We start from the raw sequence: 24978 nt of genomic DNA, 5'->3' as shown, positions 1-24978 counted from the left end.
TAAATAAAATTATTATTGTAATGCCTTGCTTCATGGGTTTCATGAGCAAGAGGTTTATTTTAGATGGCTCCCATTGAGAGCCTTAGGATTTGTCAAAGAGTCAAATGTCAAATGTATTCTAATCTATAAACTGTAAAATAGCCCTCCAAAGACAAGCACGGTTCTCCTCCTTCATGTCGGCTTCAAGAAAGAATAAGAAACTCATGTCGGCTCACATTATAAGGAGACACATCTATTCGAAATGACAGGTCGGCTTATATTGATGGGAAAACGACTATATATAGGCGTGTAGGCAATCCACATTTCCACAGTTCAGATTTCAGATCTCTCTGAGTTTTTCGGATGGGTATTACAGAAGACAAGTTCGATGGAAGGGACAATGAAGAGATGAAGAGACAGTAAGGGCTGATCACTGTCTACAGGAATTCAAATCTCACTCTTAATTTGGATGACAGTCACACTATACGGTTCAGATATGTCTCTTTGTGATTTCGGGTAGACAGTGATAGTAAGATGGTCGGATCTTTGGGTAATACAACAGAAAGATACAGTTCGGATGAGGGTATCTATACCACAGCTAGATGATATATAGAAGCCATGGTTCAGTGATATGAAGGAGCTGCTATTAAGTGAAGTATTACAGTGTTTTGGTGCTGCTGTAGTAAGGACAGTTTGGTGACAATACAGTGATATGGTTCAGTGCCATCTCAAGTATGTCTACAGTTCGTTGCTATCACATTATGCTCAGAAAGGAGATGATCTCAATGCGTAAGAGGAATCGAATGAAGGAAGGAGAAGACAGTCAAGAGAGCTAGTGTCTTGGTCTTGGAAGTGACTAATAGGTCAAGGGTCTTGGTCTTGGTATTTGTCAATTGGAAGCTCTATAAGAAGAATTTGTGTGGGTTTTCCTCTCAAAGAGTGAGAGGTTTTGGCTCTGACTTATTGCCTACATTTTGTGTCTCTTGTCTATTTATGTTCATGCATTGGTTACTGTTTGATGAAGAAGAACACTAATAATCTAACAAGAAGAAGATTCTAATATAAGAAGCAAAAAACATTCACAAGCAGTTACTAATGGTAGAGAAATCACCTAATGTTAATGCCCTAGATTTCTCAACATGGTATCGGAGCTAAGGTGAAGTTAAGGAAGGGCATCTAATCAAAAGAGACACTCAAGGATCGAGTTTCAAGGAAGGCATCAAAGCAAAGTGAAGGATCTACATTGAAGAATCAAACCCTAGATCAAAGAAGGAAGTCTACTTCAAAAGAAGTCTTAGGATCATCAAATAATTGAGGCCAAAGCCTTATTTCTACTCAAGGCGAATAGATCTACAAATCAAGGCAACTAGAAGTCTACACCAGCAAGAGTGTTGGATCCTATAATCTTTAGCAAAAGACCACAAAGACCCTCATCAAGATGAAGAGATCTACAAAGCAAGGCAACCCAAAGTATAGAGAAGCATTTCTAGGACTAAGATCACATCATCTTGGAGATCCTAGAAGCATTTCTGATCTGCATTCATTCACTACCAAAGAAGTCAAAGTATCTTGAAGGTGAGAAGACATTATCATCATCTTCAAAAGCTATAAGGCAAGCTCCCTATCATTGCAGCAAGGATCCCCTCCTTATCCTTGAAGAAGATCATCCAAGGAAGCATCAAAACATCCTCACCATCAACAATGGAAGCTAGATCTAAAGGCATTGACATCATAAAAGGAGCGATCTCCTTTATTGAAGAAGGGCTTTTCATTTGGAAGAAGATCATCTGAAAGGAGCACTAATACATCTTCTTCATCCACCATCAAAGTGATCAAGTTGAAGATTTCATCTTCACTTGTCAAGTAAGTATCTTTCATTCTATAATCAAATTTGGGAAAATGACTTCGTTTTGCAAGGAGATCTATAAGCTGGTTGGGTCATTGAAATTCCTTGCATGGAAAAGGAGGATAGGCATAGTCCTCGAAGAAAGAGAAGTCATTGAACATATCATGGGAAAGGTCTCCTTTGAATACATGGAAAGGGATTCTTATGAAAGGTCCCCTCATATAGCAGTGTTGGAGACATCAAAGAGATATATATGATAAGCTGGTAGAGCTATTCTCTGAAGATGCGATACAATAGGTCATATCACGTAGATCTTATCTACACAAATTGAAGGTATCCAAGGATAAAGGATTATCTTCAGAAGATCTCAATTGCAAGATCTAGAAGAGATAATCCTCATTGTTCTAAATGCACTAACTGATGAGCAAGGTAACAAATGTCAATGAGGATAAGAAGGCTATCCTATTCAACAACTTGTGGTTTCTATGTAAGACAGGAGATGACAGGTTGAAGGCAAAAGTGTTGAAGGTTCAAATGAAAGGATTCAAAGATTTGTCGAAAGGAAAGAAGAACATAGTTAAGTTTCAATGCTATGGGCATCATAGGAAAGATTGTCCCAAGTACGAAAGGGAAATAACAAGAAAGATAGAGAAGAAGTGGAAAAAGCTGAAAGAAGGAAGTCCAAGGAAGAGGAAAAGCATTAGAAGTAAGAGCTCATGACATCAGCATAGGAAACATGAAGGATGTCTGATAGTCAACTATGAAGGATATATTTCTTGAGAACCTTATTGGAAAACTTAAGAAAGGGAAGAAGTCATCCAGGACAAGTCTCATCATACATCAAATCAAAAGGAAACATTTGCTGGATAGGGATATGCAAAATCCTCAAGTTTCTTTGATGGAATCCTCATCGAAGGATTCACCGATCTTGAGTGGAAGCAAGTGTTTCACCAGGAACTCCAACTTGTGGAATTCATGGATGATGGTATGATGACATAAGAGATGAAGCAAATCAAGGGGTTGAAGATATTTTCAATCAAGGAAGCTGCTGAAAGAAGCCTAGATGACCTAAAGGTAAATGAGATATGTATGCTTGTATTTGATTTTATAAAGTCATGTTGTATGGTTGTAGGTAACTTGGATCACTGCTCTATCTTGAGAATCATGATCAAAGGAAAGGAATCTCCTCCTATTAAAGGTTTCTGGAAGGCATGAGTCACACTAGATGAAATCAACATAATATGTCCTCATATGAAGCATGAGGTGGTTGACTACAATTGAGGAACTTTGAATGAAATCTCATGGGAATGAAATGTGTGAAGAAAGGAAGGAATATATCATGAAATATGCAACCATGGTAAAGGCAATCAACATCCGAAAGACCAAGAAGATTTGACTAGGAAATCTCCTGGAAAGATATGAAGACTCTGATGGAAGTCTGAAAAAGATGGAGACCCTTGACAATGGATATCTTTGGGAGATGTGTCAACATGTTTGTAGGATGTTGATACCTACAGGAAGATGTCATGATGAAAGACCATCACAAAGGTAATTTTGATTTAAGTGTTCATTTCTTATTTTTGAACAAATATTTGGATGGGTTTATGCAGGATTTCTAAAGGGAAGAACTGCGAATATCTTCCAAGAGGACCATGTAGAAGGATGTAAGATCCTTCCAAAGAAAAATATGGCATGAAGAAGGCAACATGACATGAAGCAAGGCCAGATGAAGACTGATGGATCACTTTCTGATGAAAGGAATGATGACATGACTGACTCATGGATGAAAGTGATGGATGGTTTGTGCCCTATGAAGAAGCCCCAAAAGATGAAGACTCCTTGAAAAAGAAATTCATGACATCGAAGGAAGGAGCTCTTCAAGCAGCTGGTTGAGGAGCTGTTGTAGGTCCCTAATTAAGAGGGAGCCTGAAAACAAGTTTCTTACTTGGAAGAAACTTGGAAATTCCTAAGCCAAGAGGGAGCTTAGGTACATTCCTTCTGTAGGAATGAGTACATTATATTATTGGAATTGATATGTCCTTCCTAATTGAGAGGGAGAGATAGACACATCATTCTGGTCTTCACCTGGGAAGACAAAATGGAGGATTGGGTAATCATCTAGCATCTGATGCTCTTTGAGGATGAGATAGGGCATCCAAGATAAGAGTAGTCGTGGACCGATATTCTTTGAGGACTATCTATCCAAGATAAGAATAGTCCAAAGAAGGTCATACTTTGTGAACACTCAGGTGGAGTATGTACCTTGAGAGACAATGATTATGGTGTCTATGAATCATTGGTCTTGCCAACATTGTGCTCTGATCATGTGGATAGAGTTGTTAGTCAAGGCCTTGCTATGTGACAATGCTGGTTGATATGATGCTATACAGATGGGTTACCAATCTGATTCTTCTTATGAGAAATTCTTTAGATTGAGAATGACCAAGTACCATTATGAATACCTCCCTAGTTAAGAGGGAGTGTTGAAAAGTGTAACTAGGTTCGGTCTTCATAATGACATGTAATTATGATCTTTGTAAATGATGAAAATAAGTAAATAAAATTATTATTGTAATGCCTTGCTTCATGGGTTTCATAAGCAAGAGGTTTATTTTAGATGGCTCCCATTGAGAGCCTTAGGATTTGTCAAAGAGTCAATGTCATGTATGAAGATATGTCAAATGTATTCTAGTCTATATACTGTAAAATAGCCCTCCAAAGATAAGCACGGTTCTCCTTCTTCATGTCGGCTTCAAGAAATGATAAGAAACTCATGTCGGCTCACATTGCAAGGTGACGCATCTATTCAAAATGATAGGTCGACTTATATTGATGGGAAAACGACTATATATAGGCGTGTAGGCATCCACATTTACACATTTCACATTTCGGATCTCTCCGAGTTTTTTCAGATGGGTATTACAGAGGACAAGTTCGATGGAAGGGACAACGAAGAGATGAAGGGACAGTAAGGGCTGATCACAATCTATAGGAATTCAGATCTCACTCTGAATTCAGATGGTAGTCCCAGTATACTGTTCGGATATGTCTCTCTATGATTTCGGGTAGACAATGACAGTAAGAAGGTTGGATCTCTGGGTAAAGGTCTCAATGCTACAACAGTGATCCGGATTTAAACAGGAACACAACAAAATACAAAGATAACTATATACACAAAGATGCAGCGAAAATAATACTTCATTTCATTAATGGAAAATATTGAAATATGCTTACAAACAGAAATGGAAATAAACCAACTAAGGTGATGGTAGCTTATCTCTGAGAAGAGATGTGGCGGCTACATGCCTCTGAACTGTGTTATGATGAGGCTTGAAGGCCTATTTATTGTTTGAGAAACAATGGAAAACCCTAAACATCCAAAAACCTAACCATAGAAGATGAAACGCCAAACTGTGGGCCCTGTTTGGGTAAATTGGTTTTCTCGGGGTCGTAACTTTGGCATATGATCTTCGTTTGACGTGCACAATATCTCGTTAGAAAGATCTATCTGAGAACTACAACTTTGGGAAGAGCAACATCGGTCCATGGACCCATGTTGCTCCTAGTTTTCCCAAAAAAACGTCGTTTAGGGCCTCAAAACGGCTTCAGAAGTTCAGGACCCGAAAAACTACTAAAAATAGTAAACTGTGCTACAATTAAGGAAACTGAAAAGCTGAAAGAAACAATGGTGGGGGTCCAAGTGGACTTGGCAGGTGGCCACCAATATCCACCTGGATCATTCCTCCCCCCTTAGGAAGTAATGGTCCCCATTGCGTTGAGTTCCTCCATGAGATGAGGAAACTTTTGCTGAACTTGGTCCTTGGTGAGCCACTTGCCCTGGTGAAGGAGTTGGCCTACTTTGATAATTCGATACAATTGGATATTCTGCTGGCGAGTGTGCTTGATCTGTGTGTCCATGATCCGATCAGTTGCAGCTTGTTCCATGCAATCTGGATTTAACTCTATGGGTGTGAGCTATTCTGCAATGTTGGATGTGTCTAGTAATGGTGGAAAGTATGGCCGAAGGCAGTCCACATTGAACACTAGGTGCAGGCCAAGGAATGGGGGAATGCTGAGCTCAAATTCATTGTCTCCCACAACCTTGGTAATGGTGTAAGGACCATATTGGAGTGGTCTAAGTTTTTGATAGGCTTCGGTAAGGCATTCCTTTTGCAAATGCAACCAGACTTTGTCACCCACCTGAAACTTGTGTGGCACCCGATGTTGATCATGTCGCTGCTTGTACTTGGCATTTGATTTCTCCAGAATGTCATGGACCTGCTGGCGAATATGTTGGATGTGCTCAATGAAGTTGTTTGCCTTATCTGTTTCGGACTGGACATGAGCCGAATCTGCGTGAGTAGCTACAACTGGCATGGCCACATCAATGGGACATAGTGGTTGGAATCCCAAGCCCACCTGAAAAGGGTTGTGGCCAGTCGAGCTGTGGAGAGCCCGGTTGTAGCTGTGTTGAACATAGGGGAGGCTCTCGTCCCATGTGCGTGGATGCTTTGAGTTGTACATGCGCAGAATGTGTACAATCATCCTGTTGACAACCTCTGTCTGGCCATCAGTTTGAGGATGGAACGCTGTGGACTTAGTGAGTTTGGTGTCGAGCATCGACCAGAGACTTGACCAAAATGTACTGAGAAACCTGCTGTCCTGATCTGAGATGATAGATTGTGGGATCCCAAAGTGTACCCACACTCATTCAAAGAAGAGTTTAGCAGTGGCTTTTGCTGTGATATTCTTCTTGCAGGCGACCATAATGGCCATCTTCGAGAACCTGTCGATGACCACAAAAACACAGTCATTTCCATGCTTAGTGGAAGGAAGACCTGACATGTAATCCATGGAGATGGATTCCCAAGGTCGACTAGGGGTAGGCAGTGGGGTATAGAGGCCTTGCTTCTTGATGGTTGGTTTGGCAATGGCGCAGGCAGTGCATGATCTGATGTACTTCCTGACATCATGTCGAAGATTCGGCCAATAGAAATACTTCTGTAGTACTGCCACCGTTTTCTCGACCCCGAAATGTCCAACAGCCCGATTGTAGTGTGCTTCCCAAATCATCTTGGCACGCTCGCTTGAAGGAACACAAAGGTGACCCAGGTGGCATAACAGGGCATCTCGGAGGTGAAAATCTGGGACATGTTGACCCTCCAAGAGTGTCTGGTATGTGTGGCCGAATTCTGGGTCACTTTTGTAGAGAAGTGCCAATCAGAAGTCTCGTGCCCACAAGAGTTGAGCATAGTGGTTAACGCCATGATCGGTGGTTGACTGTGGCAATTTGCAACATTATTGGTGCTACCCTTCTTATACATGATATTCAAATGGAATTGTTGCAGGTATGTGGACTACTTCTGATGGCAATCATTCTGCAATTTCCCTTGGGTCTGTATGAACTGCAAGGGTCGGTGGTCTGTGTGGATGACCATTTCCTTCCCCAAAATGTAATGCTTCCATTGTCGGCAGGCCTGTATAATGGAATACATCTCTTTGTCATAAGTGGGATACTTCCGGATTGTGTCTGAAAGTGTCTCACTGTGATATGCCACTGGATTCCCGTGTTGAGTAAGGACTGCCCCAATAGCATAGTCAGAGGCATCTGTCTCGACCTCAAATGGTTGTTGCAAGTCTGATAATGCGAGCACGGGTGCCATGCAGAGGCGATCTTTCAACTCTGTGAATGCCCTTTGTTGAGATTCAGACCAAAAGAATTTTGCTTTCGCTCCTCCCTTGGTGACTTGACTCAAGGGCCAAGTGATATGAGAAAATCCCAACACGAACCTGCGGTAGAAGTTGGCAAGACCTAGAAAGCTACGAAGCTCTGTCAGAGTGGTTGGAGATGGCCAATCTCGAATGACTTGGATCTTGGATGGATCCACAGGCACCCCCTTCTCATCAATAATGTATCCCAGATATTGAACCTGGGTCATGCCAAAAGTGCATTTCTCGAAATCGGCACATAACTTGTGTTGTCGTAGTGTTTGGAGAACCTGTCGGATGTGGTGGAGGTGCTCTTCCCAACTCTAGCTGAAGATCGGGATGTCATCCAAGTATACCACTACAAATGAGTTGGTGAATGGCCGCAAGATGTCATCCATTAGCCTCATGAAGGTTGCAGGAGCATTCGTCAATTCGAAAGGCATCACGAACCATTCGAACAGGCCCTTCTTGGCTTTGAAGGCAGTTTTCCACACATCGGAGGGTTCGATTGGTACCTGGTGATATCTTGACTTCAAATCGATCTTGCTGAAATATTTTGCCCCCTTCAGTTGGTCCAAGAGGTCATCAATCCATGGGATCGGGTACCTATTACAGACAGTGATCTTGTTCAACGCCCGATAGTCAATACAGAGTCTCCAAGTCCCATCCTTCTTTTGTACCAACATGATCGGGCTCCCACAAGGTGATGAACTTGGACGACTGTGACCTTTCTACAGCAACTCCTGAATCTGCCTCTTGATTTCATCATTCTCTAGAATGGAGTGCCGATAGATTGGTCCATTGGGCAACTGCGCACCTGGGGTCAGATCGATGGAGTGCTTGACCTGACAGTGCAGAGGTACCCCTGCAGGGGAGGTGAATATGTCCTCGTACTCCTCCACGACCTTGTCCATCTGTAGTTGTGATGCGGAGGGGCCCTGTCTGGAGGTCGTGGCCACCGTCTTCTTCTTTTCTTGAGGGCATATCATCAGGAAAACAAATTTCCCGGTTTTGGAAACGAGCTTACTGCATTGTTTTGCAGTAATCAAAGAGATGGCGGTAGGCGGTGCTACCTCTAGTATCTTGTACAACTTAGTTCCCAAAGTAACAATAACAGCACGGGGCCTTGATTCATACACAACGTGTCGCTTCCACAAGTATGGTTGTCCTAGTAATACATCACAAACTTCAAGGGGAGCAATTTCACATAATACCTCATCCGTGAAGGGCTTGATGTTGTATGGAAGGCGACACTGTTGGCTCACACGAAGATCCTGTCCTTGGTGAAGCCACCCGATGGTGTACAATTGTGGATGTGCTGTGGTTGGTAAGCCTAGCCGCTTCACGACCTTTGCCGAAATGAGGTTCTTTTGGCTCCTGCTATCGACAATGAACTGTAGCGGGGAGCCCTTTACCCACATCTGAGAGTGGAAGAGACACTCCTCCTCTGGATCTTTGAGTTCCTCGTTCTGGATCTTCGTGGTGGCAATGGTGGCGTTGGGTTCCTCATCGATAATATGCTTCCCTTTGTCATTCCCTTTGTCGGGTTCTGACTCAAAGTCGGAACCCGCATCCGATTTTGAAACCTTTAGCTCAACCACCAGTGACTACTTGGCCCGACACTCACTTGTGTGAGTGGAGCTCTTATGGAACTCACACCACTTTCCCGTGTCGTTTTTCGGCTTCGCGGCGCTGTTCTTTGCTTGCAGCTTTGGCGGATTGTCTTGGGCCGTCTCGCCTTAGCTTTGTCCTTTGTTCTGCGGTTTGGGGGCACCTTTCCCTTACTTCGGATTCGCAGATCCAAAGTCTCGCTTCTTCTGTTTAAACTTTTGCTCGACCCTGACCGCATATCGGTATGCAGTGCCGAGTGAGGAGATGTTCAGGAATTGTATTTCTTCCTGGATGTACTTGTGCAGGTAGTCACAGTATTTGAGTACCAAACGCTGCTTCGAATCCTTGATACCCAACTTTGTGCGAAGGGTATGGAAAATATTGGTGAACTCCGGCACGTCTTGGCCCCTTCCCTACTGTAGCATGGTCCATTATATGTATTGATCCTTATAGCTTTCGACAGGGTAGTACTGCTCCTTGATGGCATCCCGGAATGAATTCCAGGTGGGTGCGGCCGAAAATAGTGAGCCTGTACTTTCATCCTTATGCTCGTAGTAGGTTTCCCACCAGTCCTTGACGTGGGCGGCTACTTTGAGAAGAGAAAAAATAATCTTTTCTCGACTGGAAAAATCATGAACAGAAAAATAACCCTCTGGCAGATTTAACCATTTATCGACGACATCTGCGTCTATTTGACCCTCGAATATGGGGATTTCAAACTTAACTTGTAACTTAAATGGTGTGGCGTTTCCAGAGTAGCTGTTGGAAGCCGATACGTCACCCCTGGGTAGCCGCTGAAGGATCTGGGCAAAGTTGTCCATCATCGCGTTCCTTTGTCGCTCGAGGGCTTTTTTGAGCAAGATTTTGATAGGATCTCCTATCCCCTTGTCTTTCTTTTCATCCACCATGGGAGGTCGTCAGGATTTGCGAGGCTGGTCTTCTAAAGGTTCGACCAATTCAAGCCTTAACTCCTTATATTTCAACCTCGTTGGGACATGCAAAGAAAAACAGAGAAAAAAAGAAGACTGCTCTGATACCACTGATCCGGATTTAACCAGGAATGCAACAAAATACAGAGATAAGCATATACAGAAAAATGCAGCGGAAATAATACTTCATTTCATTAATGGAAAATACTGAAATATGCTTACAAACAGAAATGGAAATAAACCAACTACGACGATGGTAGCTTATCTCTGAGAAGAGATGTGGCAACTACATGCGTCTTAACTGTGTTACAATGAGGCTCGAAGGCCTATTTATTGTTGAGAAACAATGGAAAACCCTAAACATCCAAAAACCTAACCCTAGAAGATGAAACGCCAAACTGTGGGCCTCGTTTGGGTAAATTGCTCTTCCCGGGGTCGTAACTTTGGCATATGATCTTTGTTTGACGCGCACAGTATCTCGTTAGAAATATCTATCCGAGAACTACAACTTTGGGAAGAGCAACATTAGTCCATGGACCCATGTTGTTCCTAGTTTTCTCAAAAAAACGTCATTTAGGGCCTCAAAATGGCTCTGGAAGTTCAGGACCCGAAAAACTGCTAAAAATAGTAAACTGTGCTATAATTAAGGAAACTGAAAAGTTGAAAGAAACGATGGTGGGGGTCCAAGTGGACTTGGCAGGTGGCCACCAATATCCACCTGGATCGAACAAAAAGATATAGTTCGGATGAGGGTATCTATACCACAGCCAGATGATATATAGAAGCCTTCGTTCGATGATATGAAGGAGTTGATAGTAAGTGAAGTAGTACAGTGTTTTAGTGTTGTTGTAGTAAGGACAATTTGGTGACAATATAGTGATATGTCTCAGTGCCATCTCAAGTATGTCTATAGTTCGTTGCTATCACATTATGCTAAAAAAGGAGATGATCTCAATGTGTAAGAGGAATCGAAAGGAGGAAGGAGAAGACAATCAAGAGAGCTAGTGTCTTGGTCTTGGAAGTGGCTAATAGGTCAAGGGTCTTGGTCTTGGTATTCGTCAATTGGAATCTCTATAAGAAGAATTTGTGCTGGTTTTCCTCTCAAAGAGTGAGAGGTTTTGGCCCTGGCTCATAGCCTGCATTCTGTCTCTTGTCTATTTATGTTCATGCATTGGTTACTGTTTGATGAAGAAGAACACTAATAATCTAACAAGAAGAAGATTCTAATATAAGAAGCAAAAAACATTCACAAGCAATTACTAATGGTAGAGAAATCACATAATGTTAATGCCCTAGATTTCTCAACAAAAACTGCTTGTATATATACACATCTGTGGGGGTCAAATAGCCTCTTCTAGGTCGACTTGTCACTGATTGGGCCGACTTGTGCTTGGAGGCTTATTTTGACCTTCTAGATTCAAATCAAATTCTTTTACAAGTTGCAACTTGCCCAATAGGGTTTTATACGAATGATATTCTCTCTTGATTCAATTATGTGTGAGGACATGAAAAACAACCTAGAAGCATGAAGAACATGACCATGAAGCTTATAGGCCAATTGAAAGAAGCTTATTAACCTTATGCTTGAATAATAATATACTATATAATGATATGACACAATGATTATGACTAGGGAACTACATAATTGTACAACCGGTACAAGGATATTATACAAACTAAAGAGATCTCATAAGAAGAGTTGGATTGATAAGCCATCTTTAAGCATTAATATTACAACCAACATAGTCAACATAGTAAGGCCTTAACTTGACAAGTTCTATTTATATGAGAGCATAATTCTATGAGGCTTTACGTGAGATACCTCACTACCTCTTCAAGGTACATACCACATCTGGATGTTCCCTAGGTATGTCCTTTTAGGACTATTCTTATCTTGGATTCCCAATCCGCAAAGAATATCAGTCCTCTTTAATCATTCTTATCTTGGATACCTGCCCAATGCTTAAAGAGTGTCGGTCAACAAGAATACTTCCTATCTTGGATTCTTTATCCTCAAGGAGTATCAAATTTCAGATGCTTGTCCAATTCTCCATTCTCCATACCATGGCCTTCACTAGACATATCGTTGTTAGTCTTGGCCTAGTGCATGACACATAATAGAAGAGAATACGATGTTCATCCTCACTCCCTCTCAGCTAAGGAGGATATGCCTATTCCCTATTAATTAGGGAATAGATCCTTGCTCCTTTTTCAACATTTAAGGAGACCTCTTACCCCCTTTAAATCATATAGGAGATTCATTCACTTCCTTTCAGTTAGGAAGCCATAACCACAAGCTCTTTAGCTTGTCTTTATAAGTGTGTCAGCTACCAGTTCTTTAGGGAGATCTTCAAGTAGTAGTTGCATGGCTCCTTCTTTCTTTTGCATCTCATCATATTGAGCTTCTTTCTTATGGCTTGCTATATTGGAGGTTGGAGCGCCACAAAAATGACTTGTGGGCTTGAAACCCAAGCTTAGGGTTTTGTACTCAAAGAGGTTGGTGTTGGTCAAGGTTGTCTGTTGATTTGGGGTAGCATCGGATGTGCTCTAGCGACAAAATTTGGTGGAGAGGTTGGGGCACATGAGATCTCCAATACTCAGAAAGGGTTTGGGTAGATTCTAAACAGATCAGGAGATATTAAAATAATTAATATTTTTAATGGAGTCCCTAAGTCTAAATTTAGGAAAATAAAATATTAATGTGTATTAATATGAATCTGTGTTAGAATGGTCCAAAAGACATGGATCAAGCCAGATTTAATCTTAGCCATTGATTAGGGACTTAATCTCGGCCATTGAGATGTCAACAGGAAAAGTATAAGAGGAGGCTTGAGGGTCATTTGGAGAATACACCAGAGTGATTAGTCATTCTATTCTCTAGAGTGGGGTTTGCTAAGAGAGATAGAATCCGTGATCGGGAGAGTAGCTGAGGGGCATTGAGTACAGAGAGACAGAGAGGCAGAGATAGTGCCGGAGAGCAACAGTGCAACCAGAGAGAGAGACGCAGGAGCAGCTAATGCTCATGCAGGGCCACACAGAGGTAGCTAAGTATTGCGCAGAGCACTAGATGGGCTAGCATAGTTGGCGCAGAGGCTCAGAGAGCTGACGTAGAGCCTCCTGGGGCTAACGCAGGACCAACGCTGGGCTAGGAGAGGCTGACGCAGTCCAGTTTGGGCAAATGCTAGGGTTTCTAGGGGCAAATTGGTGCTGAATAGTTGCTGGAAGGATTATCCGGGGTTTTAGCTAGTAGATTTGTCAGATACTGAGAAGTATTACTGCCAAGGAAATTCTCTGTTGGTAGGCCAGTTTAGACACCCAGATTGTACTCTGATATTGCTTAATAAGAAAACCCTCACCGGTTTTCCCACATTGGGTTTTTCCGGGGACACTACTCCAAAAACAATGGTGTCATATGGTGTGTTTGTTCTTGTTTCTTTTAGTTGTTGATCTGTAATATGTTGAGCATGCACTGGTGTTTATTTTCAGTATTTACATTGTAAATAACTTGTTAAAGAAAAAATAACAAGTAGGTAGGAATAAATCAAATAGAGTGCATGGAGGGTTTCTAACTAAATAAATTTAGAAACTTCAACATGGTATTGGAGCGAGGTTGCAAATCACAGGAGGAATAAAAGACATCAGTCGAGTGGAGCAATAACAGTAGAGAACAACTGTCCTGAGGTGACAGAAGCTGTTTCTAGCAGCGCAGAAACCAAGGAGTGTGACGCAGAGGAAGTCGGGAGCTGCTCAGAGCCTCAGAGAGGCCAGCATTGCTGACGCAAACAGCCAGAGGGCTGAGCAGGGCATCCCAGGGTTGACGTAGACCCATTCGAGGTGACGCAGGGCTAGCATGAGGTAGAGAGGGGTTGACGCAGTTCACAGAGAGGCAGTTGCTGGGGTCTAGAAGGCTGCAAGAATATTGCAGAGTGGAGTTGGTGAGGTACTGTCGTCAGAACAGTACTTGACAGAGCAAGGCTAGAGGAGTTGTTACCAAGGGTTTCTAGCCGAGGAACCCGGATCAACAGTGCAGTTGCACAAGACGATCAGAGTATGGGGCATCTCGACAAGCGACAGAAGGATTTCGAGGAGGGAAATCAGGGCTCAGAGGGAGTCCAGAAGAGAACTTCTAGACGGGAAGTAGAGACTAAGAGGAGACGAACAGAGAACTTCCAGGAGGGAAGTAGAGTAGCATCATGGCACTACACGGGGTAAGAGACCAGGATAGACTAGACGGAGCATTGAACTTCGCAGTTTGGAAGGCCAAAATCTTATCAGTGCTTGACAGGAATTGTGTCAAGAACTTCGCCTTGAAGGTAATCGCTGTCCTAGTCGACCCCAGTGATAATGACAGGTATGAAGAGGTGATGGCAAGGGCCAAGTGCATTATCCTTGACGGGGTCAAGGATCATGTGGTACCACATATCGCCGAGAAGGAAACGACATTTGAGATGTGGGAGGCTCTCAAGAAGCTATACTAGCATACTTCTGTGCAGAGAAGAATGCTGCTCGAGAACCAGATGAGGTTGTATCAGATGAAGAAGGGTCAATTGATTGACACCTTCCTCGGAGGACTGAATGGGATCCGAGACCAGTTGACTGCTATAGGAGCGACACTGGATCATGAGCTTATGGGGAGGACAACCCTGAATGCTGTCTTAGAAGATTGGGAAGTATTTGTCCAGAGTATCTTGGGCAGAGGGACTCTCCCACTTTGGGACGAGATGTGGGTAGCTCTTTGCTAGGAAGAGATTAGACGACAATCGAAGACAGGTAGCAGCAACAAAGGGATCAAGGTCAAGCAAGAGGAGGAGGATGTGGCCCTAGCATCTGAGGGAAAGCAGGAAAAGCGGAAGAAAAAAGATCTCTCCAAGATCAAGTGCTTCCATTGTGGGGAGCTGGGTCATTATGTGACCCAGTGTCCAAGGAAGAAGAGTAAGGGAAAGTTTTCCGAGACTAAGGCAGCGCCAACATGGGCACAAAAGAAAGTTTTGACAGACGATGAATGTGCCATGAGTGCACACGCACTACTTGAGTGGAAGTGGGGAGACATCGAGCTGTAGTCAAGCAGACTATAGGCGATGAGGGGCAGGATTCTCGAGGTACCCAACCTCTTGGATGAGACCTTGCTACGGGAGCCTCGAAGAGGAGTAGCAGGACTAGCTGATTTGGGTAGAGACGGATGCGAATGGAGCGAAAACGAGAGCTATAGTGCAGGAGTCTCGAGACATCACGAGGCTAGCAGGCTGCAACACTGCGAGAGGCACAGGAGTGTTGCACCAATGCAGGACGACACAAAGAGGTGTGCAACAGTGCAAGATGCAGGGAGTTGTTGTAGCAGCGCAAAGGTCAGAGAGGGAGCACTGTCAACGGCAAAGGGAGCTTCAAAATCAATGGGTGTCTCTAGCCCAACAGGGAGGTCATTTGGGAGATCAATTACTTACTTCTCAGTAACTGAGTTACAGTGCAACAGTGGGCGACACGATGCAACACGATGAGAGGAGGTATAGTGTGAATGCATTGCTGGGAGAAAGGACCAGCAGTAGCATGCGTGCAGAGGGAGTTGTCGTACATATGCAACAGTGGCAGTGGCAAAACCATGGGCAGCAGTGCAGAGGATATTGGGTAGGAAGGCCTAGCATCAGCACAGGGAACTAATGCTGGATGATCAGAGTAATACTCAGTGAGGAGTATTGCTAGAACACAATCCTTGCGAAGAGGGAGTGTTGGTTTGGGGTAGCATCGGATGTGCTCTAGCCACAGAATTTGGTGTAGAGGTTGGGGCACATGAGATCTCCAATACCCATAAAGGGTTTTGGCAAATTCTAAACAGATCAGGAGATTAAAATAATTAATATTTTTAATGGAGTCCTTATGTCTAAACTTAGGGAAAATAAAATATTAATGTGTATTAATATGAATCTGTGTTAGAATGGTCCAAAAGACATGGATCAAGCCAGATCTAATCTTAGCCGTTGATTAGGGACTTAATCTCGACCATTGAGATGTCAACAGGAAAAGTATAAGAGGAGGCTTGAGGGTCACTTGGAGAATACACCAGAGTGATTAGTCATTCTATTCTCTAGAGTGGGGTTTGCTAAGAGAGATAGAATTAGTGATCGGGAGAGCAGCTGAGGGGCATTGAGTACAGAGAGACAGAGAGGTAGAGATAGTGTCAGAGAGTAGCAGTGCAGCCAGAGAGAGAGATGTAGGAGTAGCCAGTGCTCATTCAGGGCCACGCAGAGGCAGCTAAGTGCTGCGCAGAGCACCAGAGGGGCCAACGTAGCTGGCGCAGAGGCTCAGAGAGCTGACGTAGGGCCTCCTTGGGCTGACACAGGCCAAGATAGGCTGACACAGGGCCAACACTGGGCTAGGAGAGGCTGACACAGTCCAATTTAGGCAAATGCTGGGGTTTCTAGGGGCAGATTGGTGCAGAGTAGTTGCCGGAAGGATTATCTGGGGTTTCAACCAATAATTTGTCAGATACTGAGAGGTATTATTGCCAAGAAAATTCTCTGTTGGGTAGGCCAGTTTCGACACCCAGATTGTACTCTGATATTGCTTAATAAGAGAACGCTCAGATAGCTGCACTGGTTTTCCCACATTGGGTTTTTCCGGGGACATTAGTCCAAAAACAATGGTGTCATATGGTGTGTTTGTTCTTGTTTCTTTTAGTTGTTGATCTGTAATATGTTGAGCATGCACTGGTGTTTATTTTCAATATTTACATTGTAAATAACTTGTTAAAGAAAAAATAATAAGTAGGTAGGAATAAATTAGATAGAGTGCATGGAGGGTTTCTAACTAAGTAAACTTAGAAACTTCAACATTGTTATTGATGTCAATATGGCATTGTTGGAGATGAAAAATATTCTTGTGATACATGATGTTGCCCCAATGTTGCTTGGGAGCGGGAGCGGGAGCGGGGAGCAGGAGCGAGAACAGGAGCGGGAGTGACCATTTTCAGAAGCTCCCGGTTTGGGAGCGAATCTGGGAGCGATTTTTTAAAAATATATATTTTTTATATTTTTTAATTTTTGATACATATATGTCAACAAAAACATGTAGAATGATGAATTAGACATAAAAAACATAAAAAAACATAGATTGATCATTGAACCATATATGTCTTCTAGGACGGGTGTATGAACCTGTGTAATCATTATTGCAATGGGGGAAATGAAATTTAGTGGTTCCACCCCCTCTCCTTGTTTCAACCCTGTTAACATATTTCCACAATGGGGTTTGGTCTTGTTTAGTTTTTTGAGGGTCATGTTCACCCTCCTCCAGCTCCTCCTCACCAGGGTTTTCATCAATTCGACTTTCTCCAGCTTCTTCATCCCCCTCTTCAGTTTGGCCCCTCCGTTTCCTACTCTCCAGCACCATAATAACCTTAAAAGGGACCAAGAAGAGGAAAATGCCAAGAAATATAGCGAGGTCCATGGTGTTTGATATTTGTAGGTTTTTGAATCTGCAAATTAATTTAATTTATTTAGATTAATAAATTTAATTTATATTCATGTTTTTTAACATAAATAAGGTTAATAAACTAAATAAATTAAATTAAACTAACTAAATTACTACCTAACTAAATTAAACTAACTAAACTAACTAAATTACTAAGTTACTTACCTCTTTGCAGGCTTGCTCCTTGTTCCTTGGCACTTGCTCCTCGCTCCTCCTTTGCTCTTGCTCTCCAGCTCTTCTCAATTCATTCAAGTGATAATGAAATGTTATTTGGCCCATTGGGCTTTTAAAACATTTTTTTTTAAATTGATAATTTTTTGGCGTCCGCGGATTTTTTTTTTTTTTTTTTTTTCCGCTGGAACGCTCTCGACGCAGCCCGATTCACTCCCGGAGCGATTTTTAAAGGTCGGGAGTGATCGCTCCTTGATCGCTCCCGGGTTTTTAATTTCGCTCCGGGAGCGACAGGAGCGACGCTCCCAACAACGCTCCCAAAATTGGCAGGGAGTGAAATTTTTTTAATTGGGAGAGCGCTCCCGCCCGGAGCGAGCTTTGGGAGCGGGTTCGAGGGGGTGGGGGGGCACTCCCCCGCAACTCTGTGTTGCCCTAATAAACCCTAGGTGAATCCCCTAAGCATGAAGATGATGCATATTCCCTAGCTACATGATAAAACCCTAAGAGCAAGCCCTAGGTTGAGAATTGATGGAAAACCCTATGCATGATGATCCAACCTTAGCTTGTAAGAAGCTTGGAAAGCTAATTGTAACCACTAGAGAAACCCTTGAGTCCCTCTCTTGGAAACCATAATTGAATCCATCCCTAAAACCCTAGCCTTTGCATAAATGAAACCCTAACCCTAGTTCTTGGAAACAAATTTCTAAATCATAAATAAAATCCTATCTGCCCTAATCTTTCCTTAATTAAATCTATCCCTAACCATTATAGTATTGAATATCCTCAAATTTAATTAAAAATATCTACACATTATTGTGAACTCCCTAATTCGTAAAGTCAACTCTCAAGCCGACTATCATAACTTTTTTACCACATGACAACATTAAAAATTTAACATGTCGAGTTCACCTTTACCTAAGTCGTCTTCAATATCCTACTTGATTGGTCGGCTCCACCAATTCGGACGTGATTGTTCAAATACGTATATATACATGGCCTGAGCTCATTCGGTTGATTGACTCAACTCAGCGAAAGCAATCTCAGAAAGGAATAGCAACTCGGTGAAGACAAGCATTTGTAGCAGTGAAATTTATCCTTGTATATTTTGCTATTTGTCTGCAGATTCAAGATATTTTGAATATTTGATGGTGAAAGGGTCACATTGTTGTCGCAAGTGGAAGGTTTTTTAATTTCTGAGCATGAGGATATTCGTCTTTCATCCATGAATCGATGGAATTGCATTGAACTTTGAAATCTCAGCCTTTTCGAAGAAACTGGATGAAGAAAGCTTGTTGCATGGAATTTTTGGGCTCCATTCTTAGGTTTCAATTTTTTTGGTAAAGGGTTACGCTTGCAGGGTTTGATGCTGGATGAGCGATCATCCTAAAGATTGAATGACACTTCATGTACTTTGAAGTTTCCAATACATCTTTTGTAGGTTCGGACACCTTGAGGACAACAAACAATGAATTCTTAGCAAGTGGAATGTGTTTAGAGCTTGAACTAAAGAACTGTTACATACCTCGGACTTGAGTATAGTTGTGACAAACCTTAGACCTCTACTTCGGATTGCTGCCAAGTAAAATAGAGCTTCGAACTTGCAATCCTGTTACATACTTCTTTGTGAATACCTCGGACTTATGAACAAACTTTGGAGCATTTCACCTCGAACCATCTTGCAACAAATTGGAACTGTGTTTAAGAGGATTGAGCTCGGATTGAACTGCAGAAGTGCGGATTTCTATGGAGCAGTGTGACATTGGTACAATCATCATTTAGAGCCTGGATCCTTATTGGAGAAGTTGAGTTATACAATAGTCCTGTGGCAGCTCTTATGTGAAGAATCTCGTACAACAGTGTCCTTGAAGACATCATTGTTTGGGCAACGTTTAAGGCTGGACCTGTAGTGTAAAAAGGGGCTCAGATCACTACCACAGACCTTTTGGAGCTCAGTTAGCATCTCATCTCAGTCCTTAAACTCGGACACCTCCTAAAAGCATCATCTAGGAGCTTTTATGGCAACAGACCTACAGTGACTTTCATCTCAGCCTATAGAAGTAATGACTAGAACATTGTTGAATCATTTGTGAAACTTTGTTGAAGTCCACAACAACCTTGTTAAGGCAATCTTAAAGCACCATTGAAGACTCCTTTTTGGGCAGATCTAGTGGAGTGTCATGTCCCCATTTTTATTCTTCCTCATAGTATAGTCAGGGTGGATTTCCAGGATAGGGGATGGCCAGGTCAGTGGAGCAGGTTTATGTCATCAGGGGTCCCAATGGAGTTTTGAGGAGTTTTTATGGGATTTGATGGCATTTGCTTGGCATATTCCATCATCAACACAGTTTGTCTTTCGTTCCGTTGCATTCTGAAAACTTTCCAAAAATTAGCATTATTATTGGACATAACTTAATTAATTATGCTCGAGGTGGCATTCCAGGGAGATTAATTGATGGAACACCTCAGTGTAATAGCTCGTTGGAACCGAAATGAGAAGATCTACATGATGGGACTTTTGGATGGGAGTTTCAGTGACCTAAGGAGACATGGTGGCCAATTTACCCTTTTCCTGCATTAAAAAGAATATTTTAATTAAAATAAAAGAGGGAAAAGTGCTCCATGATTAAAATAATAATAAAATAGAAGATTCTAGAGGGGTCCATCAGATCTATAAAAGAGGAGGAGGAGGCCATTGGAGGACATCTTGGATTTGATATTATTTCTTGTATGAGAGGTTGAGAACCTGATTCTCTACTCCATTGGTAGCCCCAAGACGAAAACCCTCGGGTGATTTAGAGAGATTGGGCAAGCACCCATCTCCCCTTGGTGGATCCATTCAGGGTTCACAGGTTGCAGTGTATTGTTTTTCAGTTTGTTTTGGGAGGCCCATTGTGGCATTATTGTAGATCTGGCCTCAACTATTTTTCCAGCATGTAAAACCCCAATTCTTATATTATAATAAAGTTGAGATTTTTCTACGTATCGCATTATCAAATTGCATGCATTTTATATGTTATATTTTACTTGGAAATCTTCTGTTTATGAGTAGAAATTTTATGTGAAGGGAATGTTCCAAATTTATTTCGTTTGGGACATTACAGTGGTATCAGAGCCTTGGTCTTGGCTTAACCTGTGGGTTTTCAGTTCTTGGTTGCAACAACTATGGTTTGAGGGTTTGAGGTGCCAAATCTAATATTATTTTGCCAAAGATTGAGTAGATGCCGAGTTGTATTTGATTTATTGCCGGAAGTGCTGAATTCTAATGTGGCCAAAATCTATCATACTTGGACATCGATTCATGCCCGAGCCCTGGGGGCCAAATTCTTCAGTGGAAGAAACGATTGTGCCAATCATTTTATTAAAAAGGCTAAGTTTTTGTAAGGCCTAAAAACCTATCTGGGGCCGCAATATTGCTGGTCAAAAATCAAGCTACATGCTGTCATTTTGGCGCAGGTCGAGATCATATTGTAGTTGCCAGAGTTGTGTGAATAGATGTGCACAGATCTGAATTGTTGTGCATCGGGTACAAGAGTGCTATGAGCACAATCTAGTGCCCCTTTATGTTAGCACATTAGAAGGTTTATTTGACAGCCTGTAAATGCGAGTGAAGTCAAGGATTAAGTTAAAGGGGTCGACTTACAAAAATCGTGGAATCGTGGCATTTGAAATTACATGGACATGTCATTAAAGTGGGGGCCGCCACATATATAGATCCAAGTTCGTTGAAAATTCAATTGTCTTCATCACTTTGAGCAAAGACTTATGTTTTGAGGGCCACAAATTATTAAACGACACCTTTGCATTGAAAGGAATGCGGGCCAATTTTGATAAAGAAATTTCGGGGCTGAGCTTATTTCGAGGCTAGCAACAAGATAATCCAACAATGACTGCTGAATAATTCGACACCGGGAGGGCCACGAGATTCCATCCTGAGGCGTCATCAATCCACTAATCCGTGACCCCCGCGATGGCCAAAATTAGCAGCCATTGGTTAAATTCGTGGGCTAGGTTTTTCCTCTTTGTAAGTTGAGTTGCTAGTCTCAGCGTTTTGCTTAATTTGGTCGCAGTCCAAGTTAATTGCATCACGTGCCATAGAGATGGCGGTGTGTCCTAACACCAGTTCGTTTAATGACAATGTAAGAGGCTTCTCATGATAGGTGCATTATTGAGAGCGATGGACGATTGATTATTGCTGGGCCTGTGCGACGAAGTGTGTGAGTTTCAGGAGTAACCTGCACGTGAAGTGACAGAGGAGCAATATCAAATTTTGGAGCGATTGCGGGGTTGCTATACATATGGTGGGTATCAACATAGGGTGATATGCACATAATTGGTAGATGTGATCGTATTAATATTTTGGCCGTGGTGTTAGCAATGATCCCCTACGGATGATGAGTTGGACTTTGAGAACATAATGGGTTACTTCAACATCTCAAAGGCACTCTTATCTGTCTAAAATCAACAATAGCTACAATATTGTATCACTCAAGAATCCCAGCCAGTCGATATCGTATAATCAAAATTCAACTCAATTGCTTTGATTGCCGGTTTGACAATTTTGCTTAATAAAAAGGAACGTTGGCCAAATCATATATTGCTGTCAGCATGCGTGTTGAGTAGAACAAATAATTGATAGTGCGATTGGAACCTGTAATAGTACGCTAGTAACTCCTATACGACACTTGTAGAAGACATTTCCTAGATCCGTGATAGACAGGACAAGTGTGTACAAATTGTTGGTGTTGTAGCTGGTCACTGGGATCACTTTGTTGGAGCTGACTTTGGAAAATCTCTAGGGCAACATATATACCATGTGTTTTTATTCTTTATGTTTCCTTATCTTTAGTCAAGCAAATGTCAATAGTGTAAATACTGAGTTTGTATTACAGTTGTAGTAATTGTCTAAAAGCCTGTTTTAGTATGCTGTAGGAGTTGATATTGGCAAATTTATAGTGTTGTCACACAATTGTCATGCGCCCTTCAGACGAGACCTTCCTCGAACGCCCGGTAATCCCAAAAAAGGATTTCCTGCACAACTTAAATCAACCATTAACGAAGAAGGAGAAAATGATGGTAAAATCCAAATGTAATGGAGATACCTGCCATCATATCCAGAAATTTAACTACCATTCAAACCCTAGCGACTAAACAAGATACCTGTGTTTAAAATCACTCTTTATCAAGCTATCATCAATGGCTGAAAATAAATTTATGCTGAAAAATAAAACATCTTACAACGATTCAAGAAGAGTAACACCAACAAGATTTCAACCCCAAAGTCTTTATTTATTGCACAAAAAATGACTACAAGAGAGCTTTCTTTAGCACACGACTCTAAGATCAAATGATCTCAAATGACCCCTGACACCCTATTTAAAGGAAAATTTCCCCAACGGCTGGTTCAAGTGATCCATGTCAAAATTGATCTCGACCGTCGAGAAGAATCAAAATCTCTTTTAATCTCATCCGTCGAAATTTTAAATGCATTTTAATCTATTAAAAAATTAAAATTTTGCATTTATTTCCTCAAAACTTTGACTTATTATTATTTTATTTTATTTTTCAAATTTTTATTTTTCTTTTTAATTTATTTTTAAATTTTAATTTAATTTTTTATTTAATTTTATATTTTTTATTATTTTTATTGGACCCTCGAACTTAGCCTTTGGGAAAAAACACCTAAGACCTAGGACTTATGAGGGCATTAAAACATTTTCTAACCCTCAAGACACTTTACATCATGACTTTTACAATTTTACATTTCAAGGGGGAAAACCCATTTGACATAGACCCTCATAGACTACCCAGTCTTGCGACACAAATATAATCTAGCAGATCAAGCAATTTGTAATAACCTAACCGAATAGTTAGAATTATTTCCAAATTACTTTTACATAGACTTGAAGGACACTAGGATTCCCCTAAGATTCTAATGACAAAATCCATTCCGGCTTTGGTGTTAGGTTGAAGGAAAACTCTGCTGATCATGGATCAGTGAGACAAAAAAACCTTCCGGAACGTAGATCATCACTAGAAGATTAGGTTTACCTAGGCAAATACTTACATGACACAGATCTGCTAAGATTATTTACAATTTACACATGCAGACTGGGTTTACAACATAACATGATCAGGCTGATGATGATAGTCGAATGGCACTGGCACGTCGATCAAGCGCTATCCCTTTTGCGAAAAAAGGGGCTGTACTGCTATGGGTAGTTGACACGTAGTGGTCAACATCTGGCTCTACTTGGGGACATGTTGCTGCACTGTAGGAATGTGAGAATCTTGAATCTGCATCCAAGCAACACACAACAAAACATAAGTTGCATCCATCCAAAAATCTCGTATAACATTAAGCACATGAAAGATATAAGCTCTTCATTTATTAACTATCTAGTAACATGAAAAGTAAATCTAATCCTAAAACGGAAATGAAAATGTTGAAAAAAAACAAGGAGTAGGGTTAGAAATACAGAGGATGCCCCATGACATCAGATGTGTTCAATATAGTATATACTAAGCATTTGCCTCCTTTCAGGGAAATTTGTCGGCTGCTTCTCGGATGTGCCATGTCCAATGCTGCATACGGTAGGACTTTTTCCTATCTGAAAATCAAGTTGCTCGCGACCATCTGATGCATCAAATCTTCTTCTTGTTCTCTTTCTCTTGCCTTTTTTCTTTGTGGAACATTCTGCTTCAAAACTCTCAGATGAAATATGTAAGATATGCATGACATGTCTTTCTTCATTCTGCATTTGCCCTGTCAAGGATGATGGATCAATCTCACAAGTGCCATGAGTTATAACTTGATCTTCTATGATTGGTGGATTAACTGTGTGAGCATCAACCTGATTGTTAATTTCCCTTTTATCTAGGTCACCTTCAATTAGCCACTTTTCTTTTTTTTTGTAAGCTAGTGTAGGATCTTTTCTATTATATTCAACTAAGATTAATATGTACAATCAGATGGTGACCTCAACCCGCCCCGGAGGGAAACCGGGTCTGTTGGTCATCAAAAGTCAGTAAATGTCAACCCTTAACATATGAATATAAACCACCGAGTCTATACCATATAGCATACCCTATCAACAGACTACTCTGGATTCCTATCAGCAATAACAATTCAAAAACATTTCCAAAAAAAACTGATTCTCATAGGCCTAACAGAAGGATCATTTGAAAACAGAACAGTAAGGTTCAGTCTACCATGGTTTCCGGTTTGGTCTTCTCCTCGTCCTGCACAGTAGTTATCTTTTTCAACAGAAT

The 24978-nt window shown here is 41.6% G+C and overlaps 1 protein-coding gene across 1 annotated transcript in view; it reads left to right on the top strand.

The window, feature by feature from the left end:
- The window catches only part of LOC149161922 (cytosolic endo-beta-N-acetylglucosaminidase 1-like), a 185843-nt gene extending 161105 nt beyond the window's left edge, over window positions 1–24738 (top strand). Inside the window, exon 9 of the mRNA XM_089435044.1 lies at window positions 24679–24738. Within this exon, the coding sequence (XP_089291170.1) occupies window positions 24679–24738 (60 nt within the window). The remainder of the gene's footprint in view (window positions 1–24678) is intronic.
- Window positions 24739–24978: the final 240 nt, after the last annotated feature.

This window comes from Pinus tabuliformis, chromosome 5_2, assembly GCF_031772625.1.
Source record: "Pinus tabuliformis cultivar Carrire ecotype Pingquan chromosome 5_2, CPIR1, whole genome shotgun sequence".
Taxonomy (NCBI): Eukaryota; Viridiplantae; Streptophyta; class Pinopsida; order Pinales; family Pinaceae; genus Pinus; species Pinus tabuliformis.
This window is presented reverse-complemented; position numbering and strand designations above follow the sequence as displayed.